At 37.2% G+C, this 18881-nt stretch overlaps 1 protein-coding gene across 1 annotated transcript in view; it reads left to right on the top strand.

The window, feature by feature from the left end:
- Window positions 1-698: 698 nt before the first annotated feature.
- The window catches only part of SNTA1 (syntrophin alpha 1), a 100089-nt gene continuing 81906 nt past the window's right edge, over window positions 699-18881 (top strand). Inside the window, exons 1-2 of the mRNA XM_053712729.1 lie at window positions 699-1033; window positions 17106-17291. Coding sequence (XP_053568704.1) covers window positions 778-1033; window positions 17106-17291 — 442 coding nt within the window. The 5' untranslated portion in view covers window positions 699-777. The remainder of the gene's footprint in view (window positions 1034-17105; window positions 17292-18881) is intronic.

Below are 18881 nucleotides of genomic sequence, written 5' to 3'. Positions count from 1 at the left end.
GGTTGAGGTCTATATAGTAAAATAAGCAAAAGTCCTAAATGTTCTCTCATTTAGGTGACAATGTATATTGTGACAGTATGAGCAGCATGTAGTAGCTTGCAATGTTTATAACAAATTTCAAGCATAGATGATATATTCTGACATTTTGTGGTCATGCAGTGGTTGGGGTATGCTCAGTTTAGGGGGTACTGGGTAGCATATGAAGAGCATATTGTGGCAGTTTGTATGGCAATATATAAAGTGACTTTGTCTGGCCATGGTCAACAGTTTCAACTTTCTGGGTAAATCATATCAGTGAATTTAGTGACAATATAACTGCAGAGTTAGCAGTTTGTTGTTATGAAGTGGCAGTGTATGTAGTGAAATTATTGACACCCGGTGTGGGCAGGGATTGGCAATGTGTATAGTGACAGTGTTTGAGCAATGGACATCAGTTTTAGAATATGAACTTGGAACACATAGAGTGGAGATGTGGATATAATATGTGGGGTGGCACTGGGCACTAGGTGCAATATATATTGTGTCAGAGTGCTGGCATGAGGTAATGGTGTCCGTGAGGGCTCTACACTGGCATAAACTGATTATAATAATGGTATGTGGGTAGGCACTACAGGGGCATACGGTGGCATTATTTGGGTATGGGAGGGGAGGAGGGCGTTCCCAGCCATGTGCAGCCCCAGCCCGGGGAGTTTTCCTCCTCTCCTCCCTCACTCTTAGCCCGGGGAGGTCCCTCTGCTCTCCCCCTCCTTTCTCATTCCCTCTCCGGGGACTGTGACCATGGCTGCCCCGTGCAGGACTCAGCGAAGCGGGCTGCTGGAGCTACGCAGCCCCGGGGAGCGCTGGCTGCGAGTACTGCTGCTACTCGGAGAGGAAACTCTGAGCTACACATTGGAGCCTGAGCCCGGGGACACCGAGGAGAAAGCATTGAACGGCGCAGACCTCACCGGAGGCGTCCCGGAGGCTATTGTCAACCTACGGCGGACAGTGAGGGTTGTCAAGCAGGAGGTGGGAGGGCTGGGGGTCAGCATTAAGGGTAAGCGCTACATGTACACTATCTGTATGACACGGGGCTCAAATATATAGCAAGGTCAAGGGGCAAAAGTGAGAGTATGACATAGAAATATGTCACCATTTACTTTATTTTTACTTCTAGTAAGCTATGGGGGTCTCACTAGCATTTGCAATCCCTTAAAGCAAGATATTAAATAGTAGGAAGACAAAAAGTGATTAGCAGTTTTATGGGGTTTACAGATTAACAACAAAAATTATATATGCCAGCTGCCTCATTTGTATGCATGTAACTGTATATATCTAATCTATCTGTCTATCTATTATCTATCTATCTATCTATCTATCTATCTATCTATCTATCTATCTATCTATCTAGCTGTACTTTATGTATTCTATATGCATGCACTGTATTTCACTGTGTTGCCAATTTAGCTTGCAAAATTATATCATGAACAATTTGTTCTCAACCTCTCCAAACTCTGAAGTCTCAAACATTCCTACAGAATAAGGCACATACTGGATCAGTGTGACTTTAATGCATTCTTAGCAGGGGAAGGCCAGACCAGTTTTCAGATAGTACATAGTAGCCCTAAATAGAAGTAAGTCACATGGTCATACTTGGCTTGTTTAAATGCTAAAAGTAAATTTAATGAGATGTACTTTCTACTTATTTATACAGTGCTAACTGATAGGTTGCCCGGTTGAACTGCTATTTATTAGCAAAGTGATTTACCAATAAATATATTACTATAGCTTTAGAAATTGAATTGTGTAACTATCTAAAAAGGGATAGAAAGTCAAAATTGTGTAATTTTAAACAACTCTCCAATTTACTTCTGTTATTAAATTTGCTTTGTACTCATTCTGTCATTTCTTGAAGACTAAATCTAGGTAGGCTGATAGGCGCTTAGGAGTGTGCACTGGTCTTTAGCAGTTTATGGCAGCAGCATTTGCAACAATAGATAACATTGCTATAAAAATGGTTACAAACAATTCTGCCAGATGACTAAAGACATGTGCACACTCCTGAACTCACCTAGGATTAGGCTTTACCAAAGGATGTCAAGAGAACTAAGCAGAATTGGTAGCAGAAGTAAAATGAAAAGTTGTTTCAAATTCCATGCTTTATCCAATAGATAATGTGTGTGCTCTATCAGATTGAAGAAACTTGTCATGCTATAGTTAGAATGAAACCCATTTATTGTAAATATAAAATCCTCACAGTAAATTGTAACACTGTATATCTGTGCCTAATATCATTTTACCCCCCCCCCTTCTGTATTTATATAACACAGATGCACTATCTAACAAATTGTATAATAATGGGCATTTCCTATGATAATCAAATGGCAACATTAATGTGTGTATATTCAATTGGAAATTAAAAACTGCCAGAGATCCTAATCATTTCCAAAATTTGATTGTGAACTTTAAATTCAGCCTTAATTTTTTTTATCACCATTGAATGTTTTATGTTTTTCTAATTGTGTGTATATATATATATATATATATATATATATATATATATATATATATATATATATATATATATATATATATACACACACACATACATACACATACATATATACACACACACACACATATATACTGTATATATATATATTTATATATATATTTACTGTATATATATATATATATATATATATATATATATATATATATATATATATATGTGTGTGTGTGTGTGTGTGTGTGTGTGTGCACACGTGTTTGCATGTGTGCTTATATTCATGCAGGCATACATGTGTTTTTGTAGGTGTGCAAATGCATGTAAATACATACCGTCCAATCTAAAGTTACAGCATGGAACATTGAATGATCTGGCTAATAAATTGTAGCTGAAAGGGTTTTATATGTGGGGTGTGTGTGTGTGGACATTACACTCATTGGGTTTCACAAAAGAAGACAAATTAATTAAAATAAATGTGAATTTCCTGATTAGTATAAGCACCTGAAAATCACACTTGTTTTGATCAATTTGGCATCTTTTAGTGATATCCAGTGAATGTAGGAATTTCCATGGTTTTGGTACTACAACCTGGTAGTTGGAATTATTATATTATTCTGAAGTGGGAGTGCACACCCCAAATGCTTAAAATAGTGCATATGGGAGGAATATATATCTTCCCTGCTCCCGCAAGATTTTCACAAAAAAAATAGGTCAACAATATTTATTGATGTTTCTGGGAGATTCACAGATTCAGAATACAAGGGGAAACGTCAATAATATATATACAGGTACAAATCCCCAAATCCAGAATTCTGCCTGTGTCTGTTTTTTTTGGTGTTTGTTCTAAAAGGCAAAAAAAAAGATATTTATTTAAAACAACTTTTACATTTCTGTTTACAGTACTGTACTATCTTTCAGAGGGTGCTATATATAAAATGATATAAAGCTACCTTTAGATGTATAAGATGTATTATGAAATGTAAATATTGCCTACATGATATAACATATTGTTGTTTACACTTGGTTCTATCCCCTCTCCATACTGTCCCATTTTAAAGATGCAAATATTCCAAAATCCAAACTATTCCAAAATCCAAAATTGCTGTGGTCCCAAGCAGTTTGGTTAAAGGGTTTCTTACCTACATATAATATAATATATAAAATTGTTAATTGACAAGAAACCCTGTCATGCAAGTCCTTTAATCATGTGTGACACACAAAGAGATTTCCGTTTTGAAGAAATGGTACTTAACACATATGTATGGCCTACTGCGGTCATTTTAAAATTTGCAAATACATAGTTTCATTCACATTCATAGGGGGTGATTTATCAAGCTGAGGCGGACAAGGGCGCACATATGCGCCCCTGTCTGCCGCAGCTCGCATCTGGCGGGCTGAATTCCCCTGGCGGAATTCAGCATTGCACATGAGCGCTATTTTGCGCTCGAGTGCAATCCCGCCTCCTGCCCATGCACAGCCTATTACGTGCGGGCAGGAGCTGTCAATCTCCCCGGTCGGACTAGACAGTGGAGACTGAATTTCGGCACTTTAGAGGTGGTAAAAGATTAGGGAAGCAGCGGTCTCTTGTGAGAACCTGCAGCCGTAGTGTGTCGAAAGGCTTGCAAAGCCTTTCATAAATTCACCCCTTAGTGTATTATACATTCTGTAATATGTAAACACATTTTCAAATATGTTGATAGAAATGCACACACACACAAAGATGCACAGATACACACACGCACATACACACATACATGCACACACATATACACACACACACAAACATGCACACACAAACATGCACCTATATATACACACACAAACATGCACACATACACATTATATATATATATATATATATATATATATACACACATACATATATATATATATATATATATATATATATATATATATATATATATATATATACACATACACACACACACACACATACACACACAAACATACACATACACACACACATGCACATACACACACACATGCACATACACACACAAACACAAACATACACACACAAACACAAAAACATACACACAAACATACACATACAGACACACACAAACATGCACACACACAAACAAACATACACATACCCACACACACAAACATGCACATGCACACACACACAAACATGCACATACACACACACAGACACAATCGTGCACACAGACACAAACATGCACACACACACAAACATGCACACACACACACAAACACACACACACATATGTTGACACATGCAGATTTAAATTGCTACTGAAGCTACAGACACACACATACTTAGAGGACTACACACAAGGAGTCAGCATTCCTTCACAGTGAGAGAAGTGCACAGTCACAATCACAAGGCTGCTGTTTTTCTCACACTGATCCCTTGGAATGGAGGAGGGTCAGTTATATAGTGAACCTGGTGTTAGTCTCACACAGTCTGACCTCTGATAAAACATTTTTTAAGCTGGCTGGGGTAGGACATGCACAAAGGTGATAGCAAAATGGGAAAGTGAGCGTTATCTTGGGAAGGGAAACCAAGGCATGCATTGCATTGGCGCACTCTAACACTCTACTAGACTCAATTATATGAGAATAGCCTGTTTACCTATTCATATGTTATTCTGGGGAGACCATTGATTATAGAATTGTTAAGGCTGATCATTTACTGTAATATGAAGCACAAGGAATATTATACTGACAGTGTATAGGAATGTAACAACAGCATAATGAGGAATACCAGACCTGAAACACTGGGCTTCTTTCCCACGCCTCTTGTGACAGCCATAATATACTACCTTTCACTGATTGGTTAAGGGACATCCCAAGCTGTGACATTGGGTAGCCTGGGGTGTGTGGCATTAAATAACTGGTCTCAAACATCCTCAGTACAAAGGCACTGGTGCTTTTAAAGAATGCTGGTGTTTTTGATTTGTAGTGTTGTGTTTTATATTTAAAATATTGTACTGAGCCCATGTTCCATTTACAGCCCAACATAAATTCATCCTATGCATTATGGGCCACTAGACGTAAGCTTTTTGTGCAAGTCGGGTAGCAATTGTATTACAAGTTGAAAGTAAACTTTTTTCCACACAAGGGCTATCCTAATGCATGCAAAAAGCTGAATTCAGCATATTGCGCATTAACGTATTCCCACTAAGAAGTCAAAGGAGCAAAAAAATGGAAAAAAACTAACATCTCACATGCAAACCTGATCGCATATTCTCAATTGCGCTAACCAGACATGAAAATATGAACATTTAACATTCCAATGTTCTTCACATAGAATATGTTCTATTTATTCTTAAATACATATTTCTATCTATATCTGATGAATTTCAGTACAATATATATCTATACCTATACATATATATATATATATATATATATATATATATATATATATATATATATATATATATATATATATATATATATATATATATATATATATATATATATATAGGAATATCTATTTAAAAAAACATAGAACATATTCTGCTATATGCATAATATTGGAATGTGAAATATTTACAGTAAATATACAGTATAACACTTTATTAAATATGAATATTGCATAAATATGCTTTAACATGTTTTTATCTACTTAACTGCAAAGGGCTCCAATGCACTTTATATAGATGCGTCTATATATGTGTACATATGTATTTGTGTGTTTATATGTGTATATATGTCTGTAAATACATATATACACTTATAAATACATATATATATATATATATATATATACATACATAATACATCTTTAGACATGTATATGTATGTATCTCAATGTTAAAGCCCTTTGTAGCCTTTTTTTCTAACACCTGAGACCTCATATCTTTGAGCCCTTATAGCTTTTTTGTGCAATATTTTTTTGAATAATTTTTATTAGACAGTGTTATTATAAGTGTAAGTGTACAAAACAGTTAACTAGAGCTCTGAGAACGTGCTATCCCAGCGCACGTTAACTTAAATTACGCTCAAACTATCGTGTTTACTTTCAATTTGTAATATGAGCGATAAACTGGATATGCGCAAACACCCATAAAAGACCCCTTTTTGCTCTCCACTCGTAATCTGGGCCGATATTGGGCTGCCCTCACAATGGTGCAGCTTAAAAATCACCTGACAGAATATTATTTAAGTGCATCGCTTAAAGGTAAAGTTTGTTCAAGCAATTAGAGTCACTTGGAAACAAAGGAAATAAGGAATGTTTACACAATCAGCCCCCACACATACTTACTGCATTTCTCTATGGTTTTTTATAGGCAACTACAGGCTCATAGGCAACCACAGACTATATGTCAACTATAACTTCTAAAGTGACCTCTTTTTTTGTTTAAATACATTTAATTGTATCTGTAGTATGCTGGTGCAGTATTAACTTTTATTTCCCTTTAATTGGCCTAGGAAGGGCAGGGGTATTTGATTTTAAAATGGCACTGTCTCTCCAAAAGAGGGCCATTTGGTGGGTTAGCTGAATGTAAAGTACTTAATATCACTCTATGTTTCCAGCATCTTGCCTGTCTCTGGCCTGGTTTGTCACAGAACTGTTAATCCTAAAATAGCACTAGCTTGTATTTTAAATTTAGCAGGGGACTGTTGCTGTCCTTTTCATGAGCCTGCCACTTAAAATCAAAGCATGACACATTTAAGGGGCCAGTTTATCACATATTTAAATGTATTAGTTTCAGTAACATTTTTGGGGGTTTTGTTTTATCTAACACTATTGTACTAAGGCAATTAAATGCTTTTAGGAATCTGCTTTACATTATGCTGAAGTGTTCTGCTTAAATAACAAGGAGTGATAATAAAACACATAAATGTGCTGAATTTGCGTCATTGCTTGAGAAGAACTAAGGGGTTAATTCCATTCATTCAAATTGCGTTTATTGGCTGTTTATTAGCTCCCAATATGCATTTTTGACATCGGATATGAGCGGATACCAGAAAATTCACCCATACCAGCATAGACATTGGCGATCACAATCTATCCCACAACATGTTTTGCATTATATATCAACAACTAAATGGATCAAATTCAACAGCTTAAAGGGACAGTCAAGTATAAATTAAACTTCATTATTCAGATAGGACTTTTAATTTTAATCAACTTTCCAATTTACTTTTATCATCAAATTTGCTTTTTTCTCTTGGTATTCTTAGTTTAAACTTAACATGGGTAGGCTCATATGATGATTTCTAAGCCTTTGAGGGCTGTCTCTTATCACATGCTTTTTAAATCTCTTTTCAACACAAAGAGACAGAAAGTACACGTGGGCCATATAGATAACACTGTGTTCAGGCACAGGGGGTTATTTAAGATTTAGCACAAAACAATGCTAAATTTAAGACAATAGATAATAAACAGTCACAGTCATGTGATCAGGGGGCTGGAAGAAGGTTGCTAGATACAAGGTAATCACAGAGGTAAAAAGTACATTAATATAACTGTGTTGGTTGTGCAAAACTGGGGAATGAGTAATAAAGGGATTATCTATCTTTTAAAACAATAACAATTCTATGGTAGACTGTCCCTTTAAATTCAAAAAGGGCCTTTTTGACATGTTTGATAGTATTCCAAGATGATTTGGAATAATTCTTTAATCCTGCTAATGTACGTTTAGGGGGCGATTATCTAAGCCTCGCCAGATCAGACCTGGGGCACGATCCGATATAGATCGTAGTTTGCGGCGCAAGCGAGGGAACCCCCGCCGCCCATAGTTTCAGCTCGCAACTCGAGCTATCACATATACGGCGCCGTCAGATGCTAAAGTGCCGTAAGTCGGATAAACCAGCGATGTCCAGAAATCTGCGTAAGTACAAATTTCTGGAGTCGCCAGTGACTTACGGCACTTTAGAAACTGCCGGCGCCTACAAAACCTGACTAAGTTATAAAATCTCCCGTACTGTCTAACACGCCTCCCACTCTCCTAATAATAAAAAAATGTATTAACCCCTAAACCGCCGTCCCGCAAAAAGCCCTTTTAAGGGCTGGTAAAAGAGCGGATTACTTTGGGGCAAAGCCCCGCAAGAAAGCCCTTTTAAGGGCTGGCAATAGAGCTGTTTACTTTGGGGTAATGCCACGCAAAAAGCCCTTTTCAGGGCTATTTGTAGGGTTAGACTTAGGTTTAGTGGTAGGGAAAGTTTAGTATTTTAGGGGTTAATAATTTAATATAGTTGGCAGCGATATGGGGGATTAGATTAGGGGTTAATAATTTAATATAAGTGGCAGCGGTATAAGGGGATTAGATTAGGGGTTAATAATTTAATATAGGTGGCGGCGGTATAGTGGGATTAGATTAGGGGTTAATAATTTAATATAGTTGGCGGCGGGGTAGGAGCTCACATTAGGGGGTAGGTAATGTAGGTGGGGGTGGTGTAAGGGGCTCACATTAGGGGGTAGGTAATGTAGATGGCGGCGGTGTAGGGGCTCACATTAGGGGGTAGGTAATGTAGATGGCGGCGGTGTAGGGGCTCACATTAGGGGGTAGGTAATGTAGATGGCGGTGGTGTAGGGGCTCACAATAGGGGGTTATACATTTAATGTAGGTGGCGGCGGGGTCCGGGAGCGGTGGTTTAGAGGTTAAATACTTTATTAGGGATTGCGGCGGGGGATCGCGGTTGACAGGTAGATAGACACTGCGCATGCGTTAGGTGTTAGGTTTTATTTTGCAGCTAGTTTAGGGAGTTACGGGGCTCCAATAGACAGCGTAAGGCTTACTACGCCTGCAATTTGTGGCGAGGTGAAAATGGAGTAAGATTTCTCCATTTTCGCCATGTAAGTCCTTACGCTGTATATTGGATACCAAACTGCGCTGGTTTGGTATACCTGTCTATGGGCCAAAAAACTCCGGCCGAAGGCAGAAATATACGAGCGTAACTTTTAGGTTACGCCGTATATTTGATACCAAACCAGCGCAAAATTTGGCGTCGCCGGCTTTTGCGGGCGACGCTGCATATCGGATCGAGGCCCTATGGTTCCACGTTGACCCTCACAGGGGCTGCCCTGGTGGAATTATCTTAACCCCTTAATGACCAGCGGCATACCCTGTACATTTCTATGAGGGTGCCGCTTTCAATAGCGCTATTTTAGCAAGCCTACTGGAGAGAGGGTCTAATAGTGCGGTATTGCCGCTCGTGTCCAGACCTGCGCTATTATAGACACACAGTCTTTTAACGACCAGCGACATACAGGGTACGTCGTGGTCATTAAGGGGTTAAAAAATGGGCAGTCTCTGCAAGTGGGGAGATGTCTCCTATTTAAATTACTGGCGCTTTCTGGAAATGGAAACTTCACTCTGTATGGTGAAGTTAGCAATGAGCAGGGGACACACTTTAAAAATTAAATCCTGCAGCCAATATAAATCACATTACGCTGCTTTCTGCATCATACAATTGCCTGTATTTTCATATGCATGTGTTTGTCTATTAGGGATATAAGTATTTTGACAATATACCTTTGGATTTGAGAGATAATGTCGTACATTCCCATGTTCAGCCCATTTTAAGAAAAAACAGCAATTAAACTTTGTATTTTGTACTTATAAGTACAAAATTTATGTGTGTTTGTTGCACATCCAGTGTACTTAAAGGGACATGAAACCCAATTTTTTTTCATTCATGGTTTAGAAAGAGCATGTCATTTTAAACAACTTTCTAATTTACTTCTATTATCTAATTTGCTTCATTCTCTTGATATCACTTGCTGAAAAGCATATCTAGATATGCTCAGTAGCTGCTGATTGGTTGCTTCACATAAAGGCCTTGTGTGATTGGCTCACACATGTGCATTGCTATTTCTTCAACAAAGGATATCTAAAGAATTGAGCAAATGATATAATAGAAGAAAATTGGAAAGTTGTTTAAAATTGCATGCCCCTATCTGAATCATGAAAGTTTAATTTTGACTAGACTGTCCCTTTAAGCTACGATTTACGCTGTGCATGATATAATATATTCCTGTGTAATTTACATACAAATTTTACATTTTCGAAAAAATATCATTTTTGATTAACTATTTTGTGAAGCTTTTTGATGTACCTAAACAATACAATTTTTTTCAGTGTATTTTTGTGTGAATGGTTAAATTATTCATTTTGTATGATTTTTAAACTTTCGATTTTAATTGTGCACTTTTGTTATGTATAGTTATAACTATATAGAATTTCACAACATATATACTTTTACATTTTTCCTTTTCTCCCATTTATTTTGTTACTTAAAAGTTTTAAGAATTAAGTTTAGTTCAGACAAATATGAATCTATAAGCCATGATATCAATAACACTGGAAAATGAGGCTGACAGTTACTGCTGGGTTATCATTATTACTATGACAATCACTTGATAGCTATACGGATATGAAACCATTATTTGAATTATGAGACCTCACTCTTTCAAATGAGTGGTCCTGGTGTGATTTATTTCTATGGTGAGGGGTATAAGACCCCACATTAGAAGAAAGAGGGCAAGTATCATACCCCTCTGTGTTGTATGGGGGGGTTGGGGCTCTAAAAGTCCGCCCTCACCCTTGTCAAACAATGCACATGTGTGTACTTGCAGCAGGTGGTCACTATTACCATAGTGATCCCCTGAGATTTAGAGGGATGTGTGGCCTCATTTAAAATAGGGCAATTTCCTCTTTCACAGGAGGTTACACATACCCCTATAAGATGCAGGTGATTGCATCCCCTCTTTTTAAAGAGCAGATTCCCTTATTTCAAGTGAGGGGTGTTTTGAGCCTGACAAATGCAGGTGATCATTGAAATATCACATAAAAAAGCAGGTACAGCACTTAAAGTACAGTCTGACCTTAGGCAAGTTGGTTTAAGCAGAACCCATATCTCACTCCCTGTTTATGCTAAAGGGACACAAGACAGGGGGTGGATAGGGGCTCTGTTAGAGCCCCCTCTCTCAGGTTCAAGTTCACTTAAGTGCTACTGCAGGTAATAAACATTTTTACAACAATCTCTGAAACTTATAGGGGCATATGGCCCTGGGCAGACTACCCTCTTTCAAATGAGGGGTCCCTCTAAGTGGCCTGGGGGCTTACATAAGGCTTTCACTCCCTTGTGATGTCACCATGCGTGCTTGTGATAACCTCAAAGGGCCTGCAAAGAAGACAGTGATGGGTGAAGAAGACTGAAGTTCTATCTGCAGTACATGGGGGTTCCCAGGTTCTGAAGTAGAAGGTGGACCACAGGATAATGATCACAGGTTGTCATACACTTCCAAGGGGTTAGTATACATATAGGTGATATAAAATACAGCAAACAAGATCTCTATGAACTGTGGGGAAAGTGGAATCATGGCCACAATGTTTAAAAGTAACGCTTAGAAATCTTTTTCTTACAGTCTTTCTTTGTATATTATACTCTAATTTTTCTGATTGGAAGTTAGAGTCATTTTGTATTAATAAACAGGACATGACTAAGAACCAATTGTTGGTTTGAAACGTTGTTGCTGTACTTATGTACTATGGACCCTGTATAAGTGAATAAAGGTTTTTTACTTACAAGTTGGAGGCTGGTAATCCTTTTGAATTTTGATTATGATATTGGGATCTGGCTAATGCCCTTTTCCGTGCCCCAAAGTCTGGAGAGAGGTGCTGTCTTCCTCTGGGAGGTATTTAAACAGGATTTCTATCAGCAAACTTGTATTTGTGATCAGGATTTAAAGGGACAGTTTACCCAAAAACTTTCTCTCCTTTAATTTGTTCCCAATAATCCATTTTGCCTGCTGGAGTGTATTACATTGTTTACAAATATCTTCTTAGCCTTTATATTGGAATTTGGAACAGCGGATTTAACCTGCAGTATCCCTACCTATACTGAAAATGTATATACCTAGGTAAGGGCTATTGAGAAACTATGTAAACACAGCCAGCTGAAGAAATTACACTCACAGTGGGAGGAGGAGATAAAGGCCTCTAGTTATCAATGTCTGTCGGACCTGATCCGTCAGTGCGGATCAGGTCCGACAGACATCGCTGAATACGGTGAGCAATACGCTCGCCATATTCAGCATTGCACCAGCAGCTCACAAGAGCTGCTGGTGCAAGGCCGCCCCCTGCAGACTCGCGGCCAATCGGCCGCCAGCACGGGGGTGTCAATCAACCCGATCGTACTCGATCGGGTTGATTTCCCGCGATTCCTGTCCGCCTGCTCAGAGCAGGCGGACAGGTTATGGAGCAGAGGTCTTTGTGACCGCTGCTTCATAACTGCTGTTTCTGGCGAGCCTGCAGGCTCACCAGAAACACGGGGCATCAAGCTCCATTCGGAGCTTGATACATATGCCCCAAAGTGTTAATTTTCAATTATTCTTTCTAAGTATTGTACAGAGATAAAGATAAGAAAGGGAAGCATCTGAGTGATAAGATAACTAAATCTGATCTGTCAGCAAGCTTAGCCTATTTTGATGGGCTGTGGTTTCAGAGAGCAAATGCTGGAATAACAAGTCATTTTTTTTACAGTGAACTGTCCCTTTAACTATTTGATGTTCTGTCTTGCTTATTGGCACAAATATGTGGAAAAATTGTGTGAAAAAAAAAATCAGAAAAATGATAAAAAAATATGGTGGTGTTTGGATTGATCCCTTTGTAAAGTTTTAAAGGAAAATAATTATTTACACTTGCAAAATTAACCATCCTGATAAGTGATAAACAATCTGAATGCAATTTATATATAAGCTTGATGGGTATACTGTATATGTTTGCTCAATTATTATTATTATTATTTTTAACTTATAATATTTTAAAAGTATTATATTTTTATTTTTTTTCAGTCACAGGAGAACAGTTATCTGATTTTGCGAGAACAGTGCACAGAAATACTTTCTATAGGAAGTAATTGGCCACAACTGATATCTTCTATAACAGGATTTTAACAATTCTCACACTATAAATTGTGAAACCTCTAACTTACAGGGTTTAAAACGTCACTGTTTAAAACAGTTTGTCTTCTCCAAATGATGACATCTTTTTGTATTGCCTTTTCCCCCTTTAAAAATATATATTTATATTTAAAACCATCTATCAACTAACCATTGTTTGGTCACCTTGGTAGCACTTCCACAATGTGTGTGCTAGGTTGCAAATAGTCTTTTTGTGGTGTGCTTAACCAAAAAAAAACCTTTGTAGAAATATATTTAAAACCATCTATTGTGACAGGTTTCATATGCTTAAAAATAATAATAAAAAAAAAACATTTTTTTAAGAACCGTGCAATATTTCTATTGCTGTAAGAACAAAAAAAAAAACAGATGTTTTGGGACTCCTACAGATCTTGTTGGCTTTACAAAATATCACACATTAAATACATATACATATGTGAATGTATGTCTTGCCATATACTGACAGATAATCGCAACTACGTTGGAAAGGCACATTTTACACGTATCACTTGTCAAACACAAAGATGTTTTGAGTTATGCTGAACTTTAAAAAGAACTGGTTGCTCACTTGTTGATAAATAGTGGATAGGAACACAAGCATAAAAAAATGATATATCTCTATCTATCTATCATCTATATATATATATATATATATATATATATATATATATATATATATATATATATATATATATATATATATTCAGTTTAGCAACAGCTGTTAAAATAAATAAAACGTGCAATACACTTTAAATGATGTCTTTTAAGTGAAAAAATTTATTTTAATATCACGATAATGGATTTTTGTTGTTAGTATTACATTTACACCTAATTTATGATATAGTTCAATGTTGTTAATAACTGTATATGCTGCTGATATGCAACATGGGTGAGAAAGATGGGTCTTTAGTACCCATTATACTCTGGTGTAAAGTTAAAGGGACACTGAATCCAAATTTGTTATTTTGTGATTCAGATAGAGCATGCAATTTTAAGCAACTTTCTAATTTACTCCTATTATCAAATTTTCTTCATTCTCTTGCTATCTTTATTTGAATTGGGTTGTTCTTGCTGATTGGTGGATAAATTCATGCTGTCCAGCATTATGAACCAAAAAATAGCTTAGATGCCTTTTTCAAATAAAGATAGCAAGAGAACGAAGAAAAAGTGATAAAAAGTGATAATAGGAGTAAATTAGAAAGTTGCTTAAAATTGCATGCTCTATCTGAATCATGAAAGAAAAAAAAATTGGGTTCAGTGTTACCTAAGGTGATTGCATGTATTCTAAGGGGACAAGTGACCCATAATTCAAAACAAGACCTTCCCCTCTTTCAAAGGGTCAGTAGTCAAAAAGTGTTTTCTGTTTTACTGGAATATCAGTTTTTAAAAGTTGATATTCAACATGAGATGAATTAAAAACACCATAAAAACAAATGTAATGCACTTTGCAGTTTAAATTTTACCCACGTTAAGTTCCTTCGAGTGCTGCTAAATACAGCAGATTTGCCGATTAAACAAATGCATGAGAAAAAGAAAATACAATAACTCTTCATCTGAACTTCAAATGAGTAGTAGATTTTTTTATGACACATTTCAAAGTTTTGTCTATTTCCACTCCCCCTGTATCATGTGACAGCCATCAGCCAATCACAAATGCATATACGTATATTCTGTCAATTCTTGCACATGCTCTGTAGGAGGCAAGCTGGTGACTCAAAATGAGTAAATATAAAAAGACTGTGCACATTTTGTTAATGGAAGTACATTGGAAAGTGGTTTAAAATCACATCTATCTGAATCATAAAAGTTTAATTTTGACTTGAGTGCCCTTTAGTGGAGTATCAGAGCCATCAGTAGAATTGCATAGTTTAAATAGTGGTGGTCACATAACCTTTTAAAATACAAAAATTGAAGACATGGGATATTATAAAAACTTCAGTTTTATCTGTCATTTTCTGGTTAGATATTTTATTTCTACTACTTTTTTGCATAAAGATGCAAAATAATCTAAAACTCTCCACTCTGTCTAGATTATCTCAGCAGTCTTGTCAGTACTGTGAGGTCCCTCAAGGAATTTTATAAAGGCAAATTTTAGCTTGAGAGCTGTTGGTCATACTATGCAGGGCTTGGGATATGAAAAGCGAGACACCTACATTACAATATAATGGTCAAAGATGTTGTGTGATTTCTCTCCATTCTGGTGAGCTTTTGATCATCTGGTCCTTGGACTGAAAGGTCTCGCTTGTAAACCTTCTGTCCCAATCTCCCTTGCCTGTCTTGTCTTCATTATATCCCCTGTATAGTGCTATGGAATATTTTGGCACATTTCAAATAAATAAATTTAATACTAGCAATAATACATTTTTGTCACTTTATCAATAAACAACGAAAATCAATCTGCTTCTAACTTTTCTTAGACATAATTGATACATTTTGGTGTTTTTAGATGGCGAAAAGATACTAAACGTTTAACAATAAAATGATTGTGAGATTTATAAAATAATTATTTCCACACCGTTATTTTACTGGATACATAACAACCAAATGACACAAGACAAGAAAAATGACGTCTGCATTCTGGGTAGTGGCTTTTTTTATATTTGTGGTTCTTTCTGCAAACTAAAGATATTTTCTGAAAGAATGTGATTGGTCCAAAAACAAAAAAAACTAAACTAAACAAAAGAAACAATATGTGAACTCAGTGATTGCAAAAGACTTACACATTGGCAGAGGCATAACTAGAAACCACAGGGCCCAGGTGCAAGAATCTAAGAAGGCCCCCCCCCCACCGCCCCTCCCCCCTCCAAAAAAATGTGAATTTCATACATATCATTTTTTTATTTATTTTTTTACATTTAACACAGAAAAAAAATGTGAATCAGATTACATGTCTGCAAAAGGAGGTACCCTGTGCTCACAGTCTGTGAGATGGTCTGACCCCCTATTGCTGTATATATATATATATATATATATATATATATATATATTTATATATATATATATATATATATATATATATATATAGTGACACTATTTAACCCCCCAGTACTGTATATAGTAAGTTAGTGACACAGTCTGTAATCTATCGGTGAGAGAGCTGGCCTGACCCTACCCGCCCAGTACTTTATAAAGTGACCACAGTAGTCAGTGACATGGTCCACCCCCCCCCATACTGTATAGTGACACTGTTTACCCCCTGCCCCCCCCCCATGCTGTAGTTACAAGGTCTGTAATTTGCTGGTTCCACAAACATACACACATACATACATACACAAATACACACAACATAAACACCAATGGGTAAAACAGAAACACTAACCCCTGTAGTCATGTCACACTCACATGATATCAGTGCAGGCAGTAGTAGGTTAACGTTTTTTATTAAATTTTTTTTTTTTTTTTTTAAAGCTGGGCCCCCACCCTCAGGGGCCCAGTCGCACCTGCGACCTCTGCACCCCCTGTAGGTTTCGCCCCTGCACATTGGTTCAGTGACTAAGTACTGCATGAGTTGGTAATAATAATACTAATAATTATAGTGTGTTATATTTAGGAGTGTAGTTTAAATAGACTTTGTATACATTTATATTTCCATCCAAAAGGTGTTGATTACCCCATGTCTTGTGTCAATAATAAACTACTGAGTTTGATATATTTCACAATTTAGTAAAAAAAACTTGTATTCAAAGTTTTATCCTATTTATTTTTGTTCTTCAGGGGGCAGAGAGAACAAGATGCCCATACTCATCTCTAAGATTTTTAAGGGCCTGGCAGCTGACCTAACTGGAGCCCTATATGTTGGGGACGCTATCCTTTCTGTAAATGGGGCTGACCTATCAGAGGCTACACATGATGATGCAGTACAGGCGCTCAAGAAGACTGGCAAGGAGGTGGTACTAGAAGGTAAGTTCAAGAATTAAATATTTACTTTATTTATAAAGAATTGTTTTTTTAGTTGCATCAGTTGGGGAAAAAGTGAGATAAGTTTTTTAAGGGGAAGAATAGAAACAGCTTACAAATAATAAATATCTATAAGCATGCTATATGCACAATTACATTATTGTTATTATTATTATTATTACAGGGAGTGCAGAATTATTAGGCAAGTTGTATTTTTGAGGATTAATTTTATTATTGAACAACCATGCTCTCAATGAACCCAAAAAACTCATTAATATCAAAGCTGAATATTTTTGGAAGTAGTTTTTAGTTTGTTTTTAGTTTTAGCTATTTTAGGGGGATATCTGTGTGTGCAGGTGACTATTACTGTGCATAATTATTAGGCAACTTAACAAAAAACAAATATATACCCATTTCAATTATTTATTTTTACCAGTGAAACCAATATAACATCTCAACATTCACAAATATACATTTCTGACATTCAAAAACAAAACAAAAACAAATCAGTGACCAATATAGCCACCTTTCTTTGCAAGGACACTCAAAAGCCTGCCATCCATGGATTCTGTCAGTGTTTTGATCTGTTCACCATCAACATTGCGTGCAGCAGCAACCACAGCCTCCCAGACACTGTTCATAGAGGTGTACTGTTTTCCCTCCTTGTAAATCTCACATTTGATGATGGACCACAGGTTCTCAATGGGGTTCAGATCAGGTGAACAAGGAGGCCATGTCATTAGATTTTCTTCTTTTATACCCTTTCTTGCCAGCCACGCTGTGGAGTACTTGGACGCGTGTGATGGAGCATTGTCCTGCATGAAAATCATGTTTTTCTTGAAGGATGCAGACTTCTTCCTGTACCACTGCTTGAAGAAGGTGTCTTCCAGAAACTGGCAGTAGGACTGGGAGTTGAGCTTGACTCCATCCTCAACCCGAAAAGGCCCCACAAGCTCATCTTTGATGATACCAGCCCAAACCAGTACTCCACCTTCACCTTGCTGGCATCTGAGTTGGACTGGAGCTCTCTGCCCTTTACCAATCCAGCCACGGGCCCATACATCTGGCCCATCAAGACTCACTCTCATTTCATCAGTCCATAAAACCTTAAAAAAAATCAGTCTTGAGATATTTCTTGGCCCAGTCTTGACGTTTCAGCTTGTGTCTTGTTCAGTGGTGGTCGTCTTTCAGCCTTTCTTACCTTGGCCATGTCTCTGAGTATTGCACACCTTGTGCTTTTGGACACTCCAGTGATGTTGCAGCTCTGAAATATGGCCAAACTGGTGGCAAGTGGCATCTTGGCAGCTGCACGCTTGACTTTTCTCAGTTCATGGGCAGTTATTTTGCGCCTTGGTTTTTCCACACGCTTCTTGCGACCCTGTTGACTATTTTGAATGAAACGCTTGATTGTTCGATGATCACGCTTCAGAAGCTTTGCAATTTTAAGAGTGCTGCACCCCTCTGCAAGATATCTCACTATTTTTGACTTTTCTGAGCCTGTCAAGTCCTTCTTTTGACCCATTTTGCCAAAGGAAAGGAAGTTGCCTAATAATTATGCACACCTGATATAGGGTGTTGATGTCATTAGACCAC

The sequence above is a fragment of the Bombina bombina genome, chromosome 1, assembly GCF_027579735.1.
Source record: "Bombina bombina isolate aBomBom1 chromosome 1, aBomBom1.pri, whole genome shotgun sequence".
NCBI lineage: Eukaryota > Metazoa > Chordata > Amphibia > Anura > Bombinatoridae > Bombina > Bombina bombina.
The sequence above is the reverse complement of the archived record's forward strand: the minus strand, read 5'-3'. Positions and strand labels throughout refer to the sequence as shown.